The sequence below is a fragment of the Gracilinanus agilis genome, chromosome 4 (assembly GCF_016433145.1).
Source record: "Gracilinanus agilis isolate LMUSP501 chromosome 4, AgileGrace, whole genome shotgun sequence".
Lineage (NCBI taxonomy): Eukaryota > Metazoa > Chordata > Mammalia > Didelphimorphia > Didelphidae > Gracilinanus > Gracilinanus agilis.
Genome location: NC_058133.1, coordinates 37,275,810 through 37,293,286, shown reverse-complemented (window position 1 = coordinate 37,293,286; position 17,477 = coordinate 37,275,810). Strand labels below are relative to the sequence as shown.

The 17,477-nt window shown below is 36.5% G+C and overlaps 1 protein-coding gene across 1 annotated transcript in view; it reads right to left on the bottom strand.

The window, feature by feature from the left end:
* HFM1 (helicase for meiosis 1) overlaps positions 1–17,477 on the bottom strand; it is a 165,491-nt gene that overhangs the window by 76,135 nt on the left and 71,879 nt on the right. The window contains exons 21-29 of the mRNA XM_044674840.1: positions 16,450–16,556; positions 16,317–16,364; positions 8,296–8,393; positions 8,077–8,208; positions 6,056–6,141; positions 5,752–5,835; positions 5,374–5,531; positions 3,137–3,240; positions 2,553–2,696 (exon numbers count right to left, since the gene is read on the bottom strand). Coding sequence (XP_044530775.1) covers positions 2,553–2,696; positions 3,137–3,240; positions 5,374–5,531; positions 5,752–5,835; positions 6,056–6,141; positions 8,077–8,208; positions 8,296–8,393; positions 16,317–16,364; positions 16,450–16,556 — 961 coding nt within the window. The remainder of the gene's footprint in view (positions 1–2,552; positions 2,697–3,136; positions 3,241–5,373; positions 5,532–5,751; positions 5,836–6,055; positions 6,142–8,076; positions 8,209–8,295; positions 8,394–16,316; positions 16,365–16,449; positions 16,557–17,477) is intronic.

The window sequence follows — 17,477 nt, the reverse complement described above, 5'->3', positions numbered from 1 at the left end:
GGTTTATGTAATCCTTCTGTTCTCTTTCATGGGTAGTATTTTGTAGGACAGGCTTAGGTTAGGGCATACATGTAGAGGGATGTGATTCATGATCAACTGAGAGAACTCTGGCCTCAGGATACTGTGGATGGCACACCTAAGAAAGATCAAGAAATCTAAGAAATAAGAAGAGACGTGATAAAGAGACAAGCATGGACTTCTAAATGGCTGACAGGTCATTATCTTGGGCAGCTAGTCCTCCAACATATCCCTTATAACTCAAGAGAATACCAAGACTAGACTCTCGCTGAGGTAAAATCTCTCCTTGCTGGAGCGAAGATCTTATCTCACTCCCAGATAAAGACTTCATTTATTCTTATGTATTCATTCATCTGTTCTAATCTATATAACTTCCTAGATTTCTGTTTATAGCTTACTTGGTAAGATTTACCAACTATTCACAGCAGTATTTATATTACCAGTATTTGATGGGAGAGAGCTAAGCTAGTGATAAAATAAACTAAGTATTAGCCTGCCCTTGGGACTAATCAGGGAAAGTGGCATTAAACCTGAGTTCTAAGGTAGCATAACTCTAGCCTACCAATATTTGAAGTATGTAGATAGACATAATTCTTGTCCAATACAACTATTGGAAAGAGAAGGAAAAAAGAAAGCTCCAAAACACAGACTTCTTCCTATTCTCTACAAAAACTGAATTCAGTCTCCCTTGGAGATGGTTTGGGCCAGGTCCCAGATTAGATGTTTATCCATGCCACACTCAAGCAAGCCTTATTTGTATTAGGAATATTTCATCGTAATAGGAAACATGACTTCTGATCCAGAAAGACCTTTTCATTTCCATATCTGTAGTCTCTTCCTGATCAGAAATAGGCATGTCAACCATTATCTATTTTCCACAGATATGAAAAGGGTACATCAATCATAGTACTTGCTATGGATTCTTGTTCCAAGAAGAATATGCATGGCATCACTGCTCATCTCTCTGGATAGGATTTTTTAAAAATCTTCCTTTCTATCCTATAGGATGTTTTCTTCTTTTGGAAAGAGAAGAAAGACATGTAGGGAATACTTTTACTCTAAAGTAAAAGGGCTAAGTGTAGAAAGATCTGGGTATGCTTGCTTTAATGGGTACTGTTCCTCCAATGGCCTCTCCTCCCTACTACTCCCTTAGGAGGGCATCACGGTCCAGAAAGAAGGAAGGTAGACTTTGATTTGCTGAGAGGTACTGTCCTAATACTTTCACATCACTATCAATGAAAATTTTCATCCCAGTAGGAGGAAAAGCAAGTGGAAATAGTGCCTGTGAAAAACACTCCTTGAAGAGAGACACACTCTATTTAACAAAAACAAAACAATTTTCCAGCAAGGGAGTGAACAAGATGGGTTGCTAGTGCCATTAATGCTAAAAACATCCAACAACTCTGATTTCCCCCAATGTGGAGCCCCTCCTTGTATGTGCTCTGCAGCCAGTGTTTCATTCTTTGTATAACTATCACAATGGAGTGAATCAGGAAGAATGTTTCAAGGCTTACAGAGAAGGCCTAGGACTAATTTCATAGCCTCCTGAGAAATATCAGCTCTAACTGATTCATTCATAGGTTTCATAGAATTTGGAGCTAGAAGGAGTATTAGAAATAATTTAGTCTAACCTCTTATTTAAAATGAGAAAAGTGAGGCCCAAAGAGATGAGGTGACTGTTACTGACATGTGCAGGAAGTAGCTGAGTCAGGCTTAAGCACAGACCTTCTGGCTTCTCAACAAAATTTCTTTCCACTGCCTCTCTATTCATTAAATAATTTACTAATCGCCTGCTATGTAGACTACAACTTGGGAGTTGCTATTAATTTCATCAAGTAAATTTTTCCAAAGCTTAAAATCCTTACTATAGAGTCCTCTGGAACCTAAGACCTTGAATACAACCCACTAACCATATCTATGCTTTAATGAGCAACAGAGACATTTCTGTAGGGCATTAAGTCTGGAAAGTAACGTTTTTACCCATTATCTCATTTATCTTCACAACAATCTTGTGAGGTAGGTTCAGTATAAGGATTATTATACCTATTTTATATATGAGGAAACTGAGGAGAAAGGCTTAGTGATTTGCCTGTGGTCAAAAAAGCTGGTATCAGGGAAGAGATTTAAACTTAGGTTTGCTCTAGATCTGTGTTAGCGAAAATGTGCCATGCATACCCCAGAGGGCCAGAGGGGGCTATTCCCCTCCCCCTGTCCACTGTGTCTAGGGACAACATTCACATGCCCCTCCCCTCCACCCAGCAGACCAATGGGAGCGGGAGCACTTCCTCTCTCCATTCTCTGGGGCAAAGCAGGGGGCTCACAGGTGGCTTGAAGGTGCAGTTTTGGAACAAGATCTCTAAAAGGTTTGCTAATGCTGCTCTAAACCCTTCATCTAGGGACAGTGTACTATACCATACTGATTTTCCAAAACAGGAACTAAGATCATTTAGAACTCCAGAATATTAATAAAAACAGTATTAAAAGAAGCACGTAGAATATAAACAAAGAAAGTTGGGAAAGATGCTGTCATTTACCTGCACTAACATCTTCTCTTGGAGAGCCATCTGAATGTCTTGAATGTGTCTCTGTTTCTACATTTCTTTGCATAGTTATTTGATTTTCAAACCTGTTGGGTCCTATGTAAAAGGCTGTAAATATCTGTTGAATATCAAGTCCCACTACAAAGAAGAAAAAAGATCATTTTATAATATTTTAATTTGAAATTATTTATTTTAATTTCAATATTGCTGGAGGAACTAAAGAATCAAATAAATCAAATACCTGAAATGATAACAATTCAATATTATAGGTAAAATTGTACATATTTAAAAATAAGGAAATCCAAATAATATTGTCACAGCAACTAGAATTTGATTATCTCAGCTCATAAAATACTGGATATAGCTTCATATGTAGGCTATAAATTTTATTGTCACTTTGGTTAGTCTTGCCTAATCCATTTATTGCAGAAAGTTATCTTTAAAATTCTAATGTATCATGTAAATATACTATTTTTACCATAATATCATATTTATTGCTTTTATGTCAACATAAAAATACTATTTTTGCTTTGTCAAACTTGAAATTCATTATATCTTTATCATTCCAATTAACTTACCATATTCAGAACTAATTAGATTAATGCTAAGGTCTTCAGATTGAAGAGCTCTTTTAACATCAATTTTTTTAGTCCAATTTCCAGTTTTTAGTAAAACAGAATCCCTGAAATACACATTAACATATTTTTAAGATGATACAACCATTGAATGAAATACAAATTAATGACCCAGAGGCTAAAATGTTTCTAAGTGAAGTCACCTCCAATGCAAAAATGCTTATTTTATGATTCTCATAACTAGCTCTCTTCTTTTCTGGGGGTGGAGGAAGTGTGACACTGGTATGTCTTCTACTATCACTTCCTTACTTCCACCTGACACTATTGGCATCACATATTAAATTAGCTCACGAATGAAGTCTTGTAGCCTGTCAGTTAGTCAGCTGGAAATATGTGGCTATGCAATATTTCACGTAGATAAAAGAGACTTTAGTGGGCATTAGGAAAGAGTCCATTTGAGTAGAAGTAGGTCTTTCATAAATATTAACATCTGTGAGAACAGTAATCACATTTATCTTCTTATTTTAAAAACTGATGAGACCAATTATGTCTACATAGTGTCATAATTGGTAAAAAAATAAAAGGTGAAAAATTCAGTCTAGCAACATCAAGCAAAACATGTTGCTTTGTCTACAGGATACTAAGCACTTCAAGCCTAAAACGAAACTGACCAGTTGTATTATCCTCTCAAAGCCAGCCATAATGGAATTTTGAGATAATATTCAGAAATGAATACTAACATGTCTTCAATTAGAGCACTGGTACATTTTTTCCAAGTCATTGACACACAGAGAGAGGTGAGCTTATAAGTCAGTGTGAAATCTTTCAGAGTCTTGTACCTGGCTCACATTTTGATGGTGTTTTCCTGTGTGGTAAAGCCTAAGGAATTACCTTGTCAAAGTCACTTCTTTTCTTTACTTTTAAGGGTAATTCCATGAAAAACTTATGGGTAAATGACCGAGATAAAAATGGCATGCTGGACTAGCACGGATTAGTAGTGGGGGATGCCAATACACCCAGACACATTTTGTCTAATTTTTATACAATGGCTATGGCTAGATGCCAGATTTTAGTGTGGCAAACACAGGATAAATTCTGAATTGAGTGAGGAGGACTTTGTGCTAACATTAGTAATTAGCAACGCCTGGATGGCCTTATATAGTACAAAACGATGAATGACAAGAAGTCTTGCTCTAATAGCTGCTGAGGGCAAGGTGTAAGGGTGAAAAAGGGGTTTTTTGGGTTCAATATATTAAAGATGGTCGCTAGAGGATTGAACTATTATCAATTCTCAGTTAAGAATAATCTCAAATCAAAATTGACTTTTATGGAAATTTATTTACTTGAGAAGAGAGAGAGGAAGTACAGAGATAAGAATCTATCCCACTGATTAGTCCAGGTAGATCTTTTTTTTTGTTTGTTTGTTTTTTGTTTTTTAAACCCTTGTACTTCGGTGTATTGTCTTATAGATGGAAGATTGGTAAGGGTGGGCAATGGGGGTCAAGTGACTTGCCCAGGTAGATCTTAACCCTCAGCCAAGAGTTAAAGTGCCTGAGGCCCGGAGGTGAATGGAGCAAACTCCACTCAGAGTCTATAAAAGGAAGTTTCTTAATAGAAGTTCAGGAAGATTCAGTCTTTAAACTCACCATGTGGAACAGTCTCTGTCACTAACCAGCAAAGCTCCTGAGGTCCCCTTCACCAAACCAGAAGCAGCCTCACTCACTCAACTCCCTCTTTTAAAAGGGTCACGTAGGCATCACTTCCAGAGCCTTCCCCTAGCCTGCGTGTCCAATCACAATAGATGCTTTCTCATAGAAAGTGTAGGGAGAGGTCAGTTAATTCTGATTCGTTACTCACTCTAGCACACATGGGTTAGGACCTCCCAGAATTGGAAGGTGCTCTCACCTTTGGTGATTAAATCTAAAGATGGGCAGTGTAGACTTTATCTAATTATCACAAAGGGGAAGAGCATCCTTTCACTGTTGCAGACCACAGTAATGGCCTTTCATTTTTCATTCAGCTGAAAACTACATAACTGTTGTCTCTGATAATCAGAAACAAGAGTAAATTTATATCACACTTTGAAATCCCCTTTAGAAGTTAAACTGAGAAATTCATCTGTAGGATGCGAGAGAATGCAATTTAATAAAATGATTTTTTATTTCCCATTCTTTCTGTTGTGTGTTATCTTTAAAAAACATATTTTCATAAAAGCATACAATCCAATATTTCATACGTACATAAGTTTATGTTTAAAAACTACTTGGTTATCTGCATCTCCTATTATCAAGGTCACATAGTGAGAATCTGGTGCTGTTCTTTTAGTCTGAAGTTGCTCAAAGTTTCTTAGGAAGACAGTCACTAAGAGTTCAGCTCCGGTGTTACTATACCTTGAAATCTTAAAAAAAAATACAATTATGAAAGTGTTAAAAGCGAAACAATTCTCATACCTGGCTTCAGGGCTACGCTAAGGAAAACTGCCTCACTGAGTCCTTGGCTGGATTTTGGGCATCCCCTGACCCACCCTGTTACATGATAATATGAGCTGTTTGTTCTGGCTGTTTTTTTTTTTAAAGAAATAGATAATATAAAAGACTTATGAAAAAAGAGAAACATACCTGCTCAACTTCAAGTTCATATTTTGGTAGATGTTTAACTGTTTCTTTAATTTGGTTTCCAAAAGGGGGATGTCTATTTAAAATCTGAAAACAGAAATATCATTACATTTGATTAAAATACTGAAAATCTTATAAGTAGAATGCTGTTCACAGTCACAAGTTTTATAGCATTTAGCACTTATACAATTAGAAATTTTCAACATCTTTTGTGGAAATTACCCTAGAGAGGGACAGTATTTTTAAAAGAAATAATAAAAATATGAAACATTTTGGATGGTATCCAGAATAAATGAATATTAAATACCAATTCAAGTTCTCTAGCATTAATATCTTCTATTTTCTTAAAGGAAGTCAGGCCTGCATTTGCCATAGCATTTGACAATGTTACACCTGGGGAAAATGAAACAGAATATACTGTTTAAATCAACTATTTCCAATAAAATCCATTCTAACAACATTTAATAAGTATAAGAATAAAAAATGAGACAAAGCTAATTTTAATTCTGAAAAAATTTCAGGTGGGTAATTAAATTCTTTGCAAGATAATAATCAAAAGTTTAATTATTTTTTCATGGCTTTTTTTAACAGTAAAAATATTTGGTTTAATTTTTCAGTAAGGAAGAGAGAGTATTTTTATTTTTATTTGAAATATTTTTTTAATTTCAAGTATTTTCTCCTAGTTACACATTTCATGTTCTTTTCCTCTCCCCAAGTCTCCCCAAACCCTCTCTTAGCCAATGCATAATTCCACTGGGTTTTACATGCATCATTGATCAAGACCTAATTCCATATTATTGATAGTTGGAGCAGAGTTATCGTTTAGTGTCTACATCCCCAATAATAAAGAGAGAGTATTTTAATCATGAGTAGAGTAAGTATTAGGAGGCAATGAATCAGTGCTTATGTGTGAGAAAATGCAACATTACTTTTAGTCTTAAGTGGCAATATCCTGAGGTTAAAAGATGGTAGTATTGCTCCACCAAAGGGTCTTGAATGTATCAGTGACTCTGTCTCCTGTGACTTTTTCTGCATATTTTCCTCTTTGTGCATCTGTTTTTGTCTCTGTATATTTCTCTATTTTTAGCCCTGCCTTTGGTTGTCTTTTTACATGTCTTATTCTACATATGTCTTCATGTAGTGTCTCTTTCTGTAAATCTGCTTTTGTCTCCTCCCACTTTTGATTTATCCTCTTCCCTCTCTCACTAAGCCCTCTATCTCTCTTATGTAACTGAGCAAAATATATTTTATTTATAGTATTTACTAAATATTATGTTGTCTGTTTTAAAAGCAAACCAAACATTTCAAATTTATTTCTAAAAACAGTTTTTGTTTTTTTCTAAAAACATTTTTAATGAAGTTCCTTTTTATTTCTGTTGCCTTTATTTGAATCTCCCTCCCACTCCTCTGGTTCAATGACCTTTAATAAATATAAGCCTACAACCTAGGAGGCTGAGATTCATGTCCTGGCTCACAGGGCTAATAAATGGGATCCAAACTCAAAACTTCTGACTACAAGAAGTAGCAATATCCTATTAGTAATTAGAATGCTGAGACAGACAACATGATATGAAGTAGTTGGATATGGCCTACAGCTTTGTGCTTTACCACTAGGGTTAAAACAAAATATACATTGCCAAACATAGTATCAAATAACTACTTCTTCAATAATTAAGCACAGGGAGCAGCTGAGTAGCTCAGTGGATTGAGAGCCAGGCCTAGAGATGGGAGGTCTTAGGTTCAAATCGAGCCTCAGACATTTCCCAGCTGTGTGACCCTGGGCAAGTCACTTGACCCCCATTGCCCACCCTTACCACTCTTCTGCCTTGGCGCCAATACACAGTATTGACTCCAAGACGCAAGGTAAGGGTTTAAAAAAATAATTAAGCACAAAATCTAGTCTTGGTTTGACAAAAATAAAAAAGCAAAACAATTTTATTAAGTCTTTATAGATTTTTCCAAATAACTTCTAAAAATTAGGTTAATCATAAGGAAATTAAGATATTTCATTAAACCTAGTTAACATATGTGGTTTTGGAAATCTGCATTTTTGGAGAACAATAATTTGAAATGAATTGTTGATAGTCATTTACAAATTTATTTTATTTTTATTTTTTTTTAAACCCTTGTACTTCGGTGTATTGTCTCATAGGTGGAAGATTGGTAAGGGTGGGCAATGGGGGTCAAGTGACTTGCCCAGGGTCACACAGCTGGGAAATGGCTGAGGCTGGGTTTGAACCTAGGACCTCCTGCCTCTAGGCCTGACTCTCACTCCACTGAGCTACCCAGCTGCCCCCCTACAAATTTATTTTTTAATTTCATACTTGCCTATTTTTTCTAGCTGTTTGGATACATGCAGAGAATTTTCCCAAAGCTTAGCCCGAAAGCATTTAGCTAAAATTAAACTGTTTAATAGGACCGCAAACTTCTTTTCTTTCATTGCCAGATACTCTGACAACCCTAAAAGAAGAGAATATTTTCATGTTATAATGATATTATTCTAGCTTAGTGGGAAGTACAGAGAAGTCATATTAAACTTTATCGTACATTTTGTTATTCTTGTGCCACTTCTGAAAATTTTAGCTGTGTCTTGTGTCAAAGAGAAGTCCTGAATAGGGAGGCATCCAAGTTGAGCCTGAATAAGACTAAAATGAGGGAAGGAAGAAAAGATTAATTACATATAAAGGCATACATTTGCCACTGCTGATTAGCCCCTTCTTGAAATTCTCATTTCTCTCCATCCCTTAGCCACTCTTAAATACAGATGTATCCTAAGGTTTGTTCTATTTTTTTCTCTAATTTCTCCTCTCAGAAACCTTCTTTCCTCTCATGAGTTCATTGCTTATGAAGAAGAAGCTATAACCCTGTTGTAGTAGGAAGGGCCCTGGGCCTGGGGGCAAGACACAGGTGAGTTTGCATCTGAACTCTGACACTTATTGGCTCCCAAAGCACAGACACATCTCCAAACCCTGTTTTTTGAATCTGTAAAGTACTGTACATGCCCTTCATGGTTATTAGGAGATATAACAAAGACAAGACAGATAATGTACTTAATGAACTTAAAACACTAGGAAAATATTAGCTATTCCAATTTTTTTCTGTCTTCTTTTCCTGATGCAGAGGCTGTTCCAAACCTCCTTGTCACCCTCCCATAACGCCTCGGCTATCTGCTCTCTCAATTGAGGCTTGCCTTGTAAGTCATCCAAAAAAATGAGGCCATTTGCCAGAAGCTTTCTCTTTTCCCTTCCTCCTCAGTTCACATTTCTCTGACATCATCCCCTACTGTCTCTTCCTTCATTCACCTCCCAGATGAAGAGGTGAATTTTCTACTTACCAAGGCCAGCACCTTTGCACCTTTGCTCCATCCTATCCCCTTCTAAGTTCTCTAGAAAAGTGCTACCACTATTGTTCTCATTTTCTCTCTCTGTCTTAATCTCTCATCTCATTTCTTACTGTCTTCTGGTTCCCTCCCAGGGAACACACCAACCCTTTTCTTAAAACCCCCCCAACTTAATCCTGCCATCCTTACTAGCTATCATTCTATCTTGCATTTCTTCTTAGGTAAATTCTTGGAAAGTCTCCAATTCTTCTCATTTTACTTTCTTCTAAATCCACTGTAATCTGGTTTTCAATCTCATCATTCTACTGGAATTGCTTTTTCCAAAAATCCCAACGGCCCTTCTTGACCTCTTTGCAGAATCTGGCACTACTGACTGCCTTTTCCTACTGAGTACCCCTATTTGGGTATTTGTGACACTGATCCTTCTTGGTTCCCTTCTTAAGGGATTGCTCTTTCTCAGGCCTCCTTTGCTCTCCTATGACACTCACTCACTCTTAAATCTTAAGGCTCTCTCCTAGGCTCTTTTCTTTCTCCGTGCTATCTCCTAAACTTCCCCTGGAGCCAATTAGATTTATATTCAGTCCTTCTCTGTCTCCTGAATTCCAATGTCATATCACCAACTGCTTATTAGACATTTTGACCAGGGCTTCCTGTAGGCATTGCATACTCGACATATTTAAAACACAGTTATTTGTTACCCAAAACCTATCTCTCTTCTGAACTCCTGTAGGAGGCCTCTTTCTAGGCCACAATTGCTACTTCTGTCCCCTGACATGACTCTATTCTACAGGTATCTCATATTATACGAATATATATATATGTATATGTATATATATATATCATCTCTCATTAAAATGTAAGCTTTTTGAGGGCAAGACTTTTTTCTCTGTAACACCTAGCACTTATATAGGACTTGGCACAATGGAAGATGATTAATAAATACTCAATAATTGATTATTACATATCTCACAAAATAATGTTTGCTGTCTTTCACATATGATAAAACCCACTCTCCCACTTTCTTTGCCTCACCAAGTAGTGCCATTGAAAAGTAACTGCTTTCTTCTGGCTTCATTTATAGCAAGAATATCATTGATAGGATTCAGCTCCTCCAGCAGTATGTCTAGTTGTTCTTTACTGGACAAGGAGTTTATATATAGAGTATCAAGAGTCAAATTAAAATTTGAATGATTCTTGGCACCTTCTGTCTCCTTTCCTGATACTGCCATTGTCACTATAGAGTGGAAAGGGTTCACACAGGACTGAGAACCATTTTGTACGTATCTTTGTTTCATGATTGCTATGGACAAAAAAATTCTTCAGAATAACCAGACTGCTGGTGATGAGCTTTTCCATTCTTAGCAAGGCTGGTTCTAAGAAAACACACTTGATAGGTTGCTGGGGTGACGCTGGAAGCCTTTTCAGCATGGCATAACCTCGCATCACATATTCTGTCCTAGCTTTTGAGAACTCAAAGTCATCTCCATATCACAATGAGGCATCACTGGAGGACTTTGTGGGGGATCTCTGCGTTTCCTGACTCAGCACAGGAAATGTAACATATAGAAAATCTGTTGCCCAGGAGGTTTTGGGTGGGGGGTGTGCCAAATCCTTCTCATATGGGAATCAACTTGTGCCTAAAATGAAATTCGCCATCATCTTCCCTAAACAACCAAGCACACCTCCCTCCTCTTTGGTTTTTCTATTTCCTATTCCTTTCAGTGGTATTGCAGAGAAATGAAAAAACGATGTTATCTGATCAATTTAAGATGTATGCCATATAACTGGTTATAAGAAATCAGAGGTTGCCTGGTGACTAAATTTGCTTGTCAGTTTCCAAAAAGCTTGGAGATTGATAAACAAATTATCTTCTTGTTTAAACTAGAACAGCTAAGGCTTGCCCAGACCTGTCAAGTTCCTTAAGAGGCTAGACTTAAAAGCTCCCCTGATTGGACTAAAAGCATCAGGAGGACAAAGAAGAAAAAAGGAACAGCCATATTTTATAATTTTGTTTATTTCTAGCATTGCAGCTGTGACAACAACCAGAAACAATTTTTGTGATCTTCCAGATTGAGGGAGGCCAGTCCAATTGGAAAACAAGTACTAATTAGCTGAAAATAAAACTCAGCTGTGATTCCCTAAGAGTTTGGCTTCAGGGCAAATCTCCAAACCCTAAAGCAAGTGCTATGCTGAGGCAGGAAAATACAGGGCTGAGATATGTCCACAACACAACATAAAGAAATAAATGATTATAAGTTACTAGTGAGCCTCCCAGGAAGAATCAGTTTGAAAATAGGCACTGTTGGAGATAAAAATAATAACAATAATAACAATAATTATTGAAATTTCTTGTAGAATTGCAGTTTGTTGCATAGTTCTGAAACCAATTTAATAATTGCATTTGATAAGCACTGATTACAAGGTTTTATTCTTTGCCAATAAAGAACCTGACTGAAAAACAGGTTGCTGCTTTGAATTACTTTATAAACAGCTTTTCAAGGCAGCCAATAAAGCTCAGCAATCATCGACCTGAAGATGCATGAGTTCCATCTAGTGGTGCAAAGGTGCACTGCACATACACGACAGTAACTCAGGAGTCATAGTGGGATGTGCCAAATACAGGCAATATGGGTAAATATCACACTGAAAGTGAAATGAGTATTTCTCATGTGGCAGCAATATGGAGACATGATGGAAATGGAAAATTTGGCACGGACTCATGAAATTAATCTAGAAAGTAAGGAATTAATTTTCTCTGGATTTTTTTTAATTTGGAAAAAATAACAGGAAATGAAAAATTCCTTAAATTATTAATAAAAGCTCTATTAATGAAGAAATGTCCAATGACCCACTTTCTTGTCAGAAACTTTGTTATTTGAGTTGAGAGTGAAACAGATGGCTTAGTAATGTATTTCAAAACATGATTATCGACCTGGGATATGGACTATATCATACAGACAGACTTTGAGTTACATCCTGTAGGGGATATTCCCATGACAGGTACATTTTACAGCTTCAAACTGACAGTATTATTTTTCTTCCCGGGTAACTGAGCAGTTTGGGTCCTGAAATAGCGGTTCTTTAATCAGCCCAGAACTAGTTCACCTATAGAGACCTTTGGCAAAAACATTGCACTGTCCCTCATCCCTATCCATCACAACCAAAACTAGTGAGGCTAGAACTTCTCCCAAGACCATCTAGGTCCAGAATAACTACATAAATAAAATATACTTTGTTTCAAGATTATTAATTAATTATATCTCAAAGTATAGTTGAATCAGGAATTTTAGAAAAGTTAACAACATGGTGGATGCCTCTATGAAGAAGAAAATAGAATTAGGCATAGGTTATATAACAGTAGTTCCCAAACTTTTTTGGCCTACTGCCCCCTTTCCAGAAAAAATATTACTTAGCCTCCTAGAAATTAATTTTTTAAATTTTAATAGCAATTAATAGGAAAGATAAATGCACCTGTGGCCATCACCGCTCCCCTAGATCGCTGCACCAGGGGGCAGTGGCGCCCACTTTGGGAATCACTGTTATATAAGACCTCTGGACTCTCAGGAAGAAAAAAAAATGAATCATAGGCTATGTTGACTGAAAAGAAAAGAAAAGACTGCCCTCCCCCCAAAAATCACTGATCCAGAATCATGTATATTGAGTTCTTCAGGGAAAAAATGGGAGGGGCTATAATAAACAATAAAGGAAGAGAAGCTGAGCTAAAGGAGAACCAGAAATGTGATCAGAAGTTGCATCTTGAAAACCTGAAACTCAAATCCAGAAGGTAAGTTCTAGTTTGAAGAGTAATTGGTGTAAGATTGTCAATACAAAGATAGCATGATAAGGACATGATACAACAGATATAGCAACTACTCTAAGAGTTAGCCACAAAAACTATCATTAAGAAGGACACAGGAAAAGGTTCTTGACTTAAGGAAGTAGGAAGAACAAAGAGAATTTTATAGTGACCCTCAGAAACTGTTCTACCTTTAAAAAAACAGATGAAATATAGCTAAATGTAGCATCTGTAGCACTTAGAGACTTTTTACACCTGATAGCCAGTACTCACCTCCACTATTTCATGTGAGAACATAGGGTACTTCCAGAAGAATGTCAGAAAGCTTTGCTACAGGGTATAAAATATTAAAAGGTAAGAAAGTGAATACCTCAGAAGCATAGCTCAGATTTTTATCACTGTTCCCACCTGAAGAAAGGGATTGTAGAAGAGAAAGGAAGATTAGGGGTGTGTACTATGGTTTAAAGATGGTATCTAAAAGCAAGATTTGGATTGCTGAAACATGGTTAAAATAGAGGATTTTTTTTGCTTTTGGCCACAGAAATGACTAGGGAAGTATATACCTTATTTAAAAGAAACAAAAGAGTTTAATAGAACAGAGAAATATCATTGTATGTTTAAAAGGCTATATTCACAGGAGGAAATCCTGGAACTGGAGGAGCAAACCATTCTATAGAGCATTTGGATAAGAATTAATAGAGAAAGAATGAAATAACAGAGTACTATGCTATATACAGAGTACTATACTAAAGACCACCTAGGCAGAAAGAAGAAATAGATGAGTTCAGGAAACAGATTCCCAGTCTATCATAGAAGAATACTATATTAGTTATGGAGGGTTTCAACTATTCAGACATTTTCCAGAGCTCACTCTGCAAAGAATAGAAAGGCTAGTAATTACTTTTTTCATTTAAATTTTTAAAATTTGTTTGATACCTTAAAATACCCAAGTAGTTCCCTCCTCTCATCCCCCCATTAGAGAAGGCATCATTTAACAAAAAGATATATGTATAGTTGAAAGTATATCTTGCTTATTTCTATTCATGTTTTTTTCTCTGGAGGGGTGCATATAACAAGTCATTCGTCAAAGAATATTTCTGTTGCTGTATATATTGTCCTCTTGGTTCTGGTCATTTTACTCTTCTTAATTTCATGTGGGTCTTTCCATGTTTTTAAAAAGTCAGCCTATTTGTCATTTTTCACAGCACATGTAGTATTCCATCACAATCATGTGCCACAACAGGCTAGAAGTTTCTGACATGCCTTAATCAAGTTTCCTTCTTCAAAAAGTAGAAGATATTTCAACTGATCTAATCCTAACCAATGAGGAGAATCATAGTTTACAGTTTTGAGATGGAAGGGACCTTAGACGTCATCTAGTAGAACCCCTGCATTTTACAGACAAGAGAGTACCAAAGGTCAGAGAAATTTAGCAAATTGTCCACAGTCACAAAAAGAATAAAACACAGAGCTAGGATGTGAACTGAGATATTCTAACTTCAGATTCAGTACTCTTTTCCCTAATGTACAATACTCCCTTCAAATGGTTGCTGTAGTTAAGATGTCAGTGACTTCCATTTTAGAGTTTGTTATAGATTACAGGAAAGCCAGGCATAATCTGACAAGTGTCCAAGATTTTTAGAAAATAGATTTTGGACAATTCAGAGATTTCAGAGAATTCATTTGATTGCATGAGGTAAAATTCTCTAGAAATCAGCCCCAGAAAGATAACTAGAGCATCCCTATCTCCATATTGGCTTTTTAATGGAAAGATTTTTTTTGCTTGTTTATTTTTTCAGTCTACTTCCTGACTTCAGACTTTATGTTAGAGCCAGGCTCTGTATACTTCTGGAGGGAAAGTCCTGTTGCTGCTTTCTTGGATACTGAGTGCTGACTTCTTATAGGTCTTTGGGCGTCAGCTTCCTAATGGAGCTCCCTATGTCAAGGCTCTCCCAACTTCAACCCATTTGCCACAGCTGCCAAAGAGATCTGCCTCAGATCTGAACAAGTTATTCTCCTACTAAATAAACTCCAATAGCTTTGTATTGCCCTTGGAACAAACATAAATTCCTCCCATTGTCTTTAAAAGTCCTTCATACTCTGGCCCATGCCTAACTCTCCAGATTGACTGGCTATCCATTCCCTTCCCGTGCTCTCTGGTCCAAACTGAAGTGGCCTCTTCGCTACCCAGGATACAGGACATACCATCTCCTGTTTCTACAACTAGGCACAGAAGGTTATTCAGGCCTGGAAGGTACTTCCTCCTTTCCTCTATCTTGCAAAATTCCACCTCCCAGGTGAAGTCTTTCAATGATCCCCCAGCTTTCCATAGCTTTCATTTCCAAGCTACTTCATATTTGTTTTGTATTTATTCTACACTTCCACATGCATATGCTGTCTCACCAAGAAGAAAGTAAACTCCTGGAAGCCAGAGGCAGTTTTATAGTGGTGATCACTAATGGAAGTCAGAGAAAAAGGGCACAGCCACAAAAACCATAAGAAAGTGGGTCACATTGGAGACATCTTTGACCCAGTCTCTTTAAACCACTCTTCAACCAACCAAGTATACAACTAATTAGGAAGTTCTGTTTATTCTTCTTTTGTAATGTTTCTTAACTATATTTATTTATTAATAATAATGTAGGTAAATTTTCTTAAGAATTTTTTTCATCATGCTACTCCTTCCTTGGCTTAAAAAGTCCAAATGGCCTAGCCAAACAGCTATATTAGTTTAAAGTGTGAAATCAACTGATTTCTTGCCATTTAATTTTACCTACACAAAAACTAAAGTAGGAAGTAACAGATCAGATGACACTTTTTGGTTTGCCAAGTACTTTCCTCACAATACTTGTGATGTAGATTAAACAAATATAATTATCCCTGTTTTATGGATAAAAAAAACAAAGTAAAACTCAAAGAGATTAAGGGATTCACCTCCGGGGAAAGAGAGCAAGTTTTTATTTACTACGTTATCTTATTTGCTCATGGTTACTAAATTCTGAGAGGCAGGTGCTATTATCTGTTTTACAGTTGAAGAAACTGAGGAGACAGAGGTTAAGTGATTTGTCTAAGGATCAGACAGTTGGTAAATGTCTAAAGCTAGATTTGATGTTAAGTCTTCCTAATCCAGGCAGCAAGCTCAATCTTCTGGGCACTACCCAGTTACCTCACCTCAGGTCTCACAGATATTACACATCAGGGCTGACACTTAAACTTCTATCTTTTGCTCTTTTCATAGTAACACCTTACTTCTTTTTTAGTGGGTGCCTCTTCTACTCATACTCTATACACATGTTCTTCATTTTCAAGAAATGATATTATTATTATGATAGAAAACAGGTTCAAATGAAGAAATAAGCCCCCCCACCCAGACCACCCAAATATAAATCAGAAACTATCATTATTCTGAAGAGTATGAAAGGGCATCATTACCAATTTACTTTCATTTCTCTTGTTTTTATTCTTCCTTCCATTGGAAACCTGCACATAAACACAAATGGCAATGCATTACTAATGTTCACATTAATTAAATAAGATATTTGTTGAACATATTTAGTCTCTGTACCTGATAGTTATCCTGTTTTGGTCTTTATTTAAAGTGTTCAGTGTTTTCTTTTCATTTATTCTTAACTGCACATCTAGAAATTCTTTACAGCCAGCTATCATTGTGACCTATAAAATCCCAATATTAAAAAACAATCAATATCAGTGTTTAATTCTACTGTTATTTTGCTTCATATAGCTTTGGGACATCTTTACTTTATCAAAGTTTCTCTAACACAGTTACAGACTCACTGCTTCTTTTGGTTTCTTTAAGGCTTTTTAGATCTCTGATCATCGCCTGTAATTAGCCAAATAATATATTGGATGACAGTCTGCCAAGTGCTTTCTCTCATTCTCTCCATGCATGACTAGCAAGACTCTCTCTGCAATTCCCTTCCTAGCCTCTGAGGACTCCTTCACACATGTTGATAACAACTGAAGTTTAAGTTTGACAAAGTTTTTGGTCATCTCATGTGAGTGCCCAAGACCTTCTTGACCAGCCCAAATCCTTTATGTTTAAGTATCGGTTTTGCTCACTCTGAACCAGAAGCTTCAACTGGGCTAGGAGTCAGCTACTAGTTTCCCCACCACTTTACTTTCCCCAACCAAACACTGAGGCCAGGGAGAGTTTTAATTTTCTTCCTTCCTTGGACCCTGTGACTTTCCCAAAACCCCTTGGAGAGATCTGAGGTGAAACTCAAGTATTCCGATTCCAAGTTCAGTATAACTTTTCCACTTTAACATGCCTCTAACCTGCAACTAAAATTTCTCATTTAATTATGATCACTGATGCTTTTGGACTGATTAGAGATAGTTAAATTTCTATACAAATCAGTTTCCTATTTGTCCAGTAAAGCAATGATGAAGTATTAGTATAGTTGCTGAAACATGCAAATAATTTTGCTAGTGAAGACACAGCATAAATTATTTAAAAGGGAAAGCAAGCTTTTGCTGCAACTTATTTTGTACAAAATCATTTCTTCAGCTGTAGCTAGAAGATACTCTTGGACTTTATTAGAAAATAATTTTTTCCTAGAAAGCGATTTATAC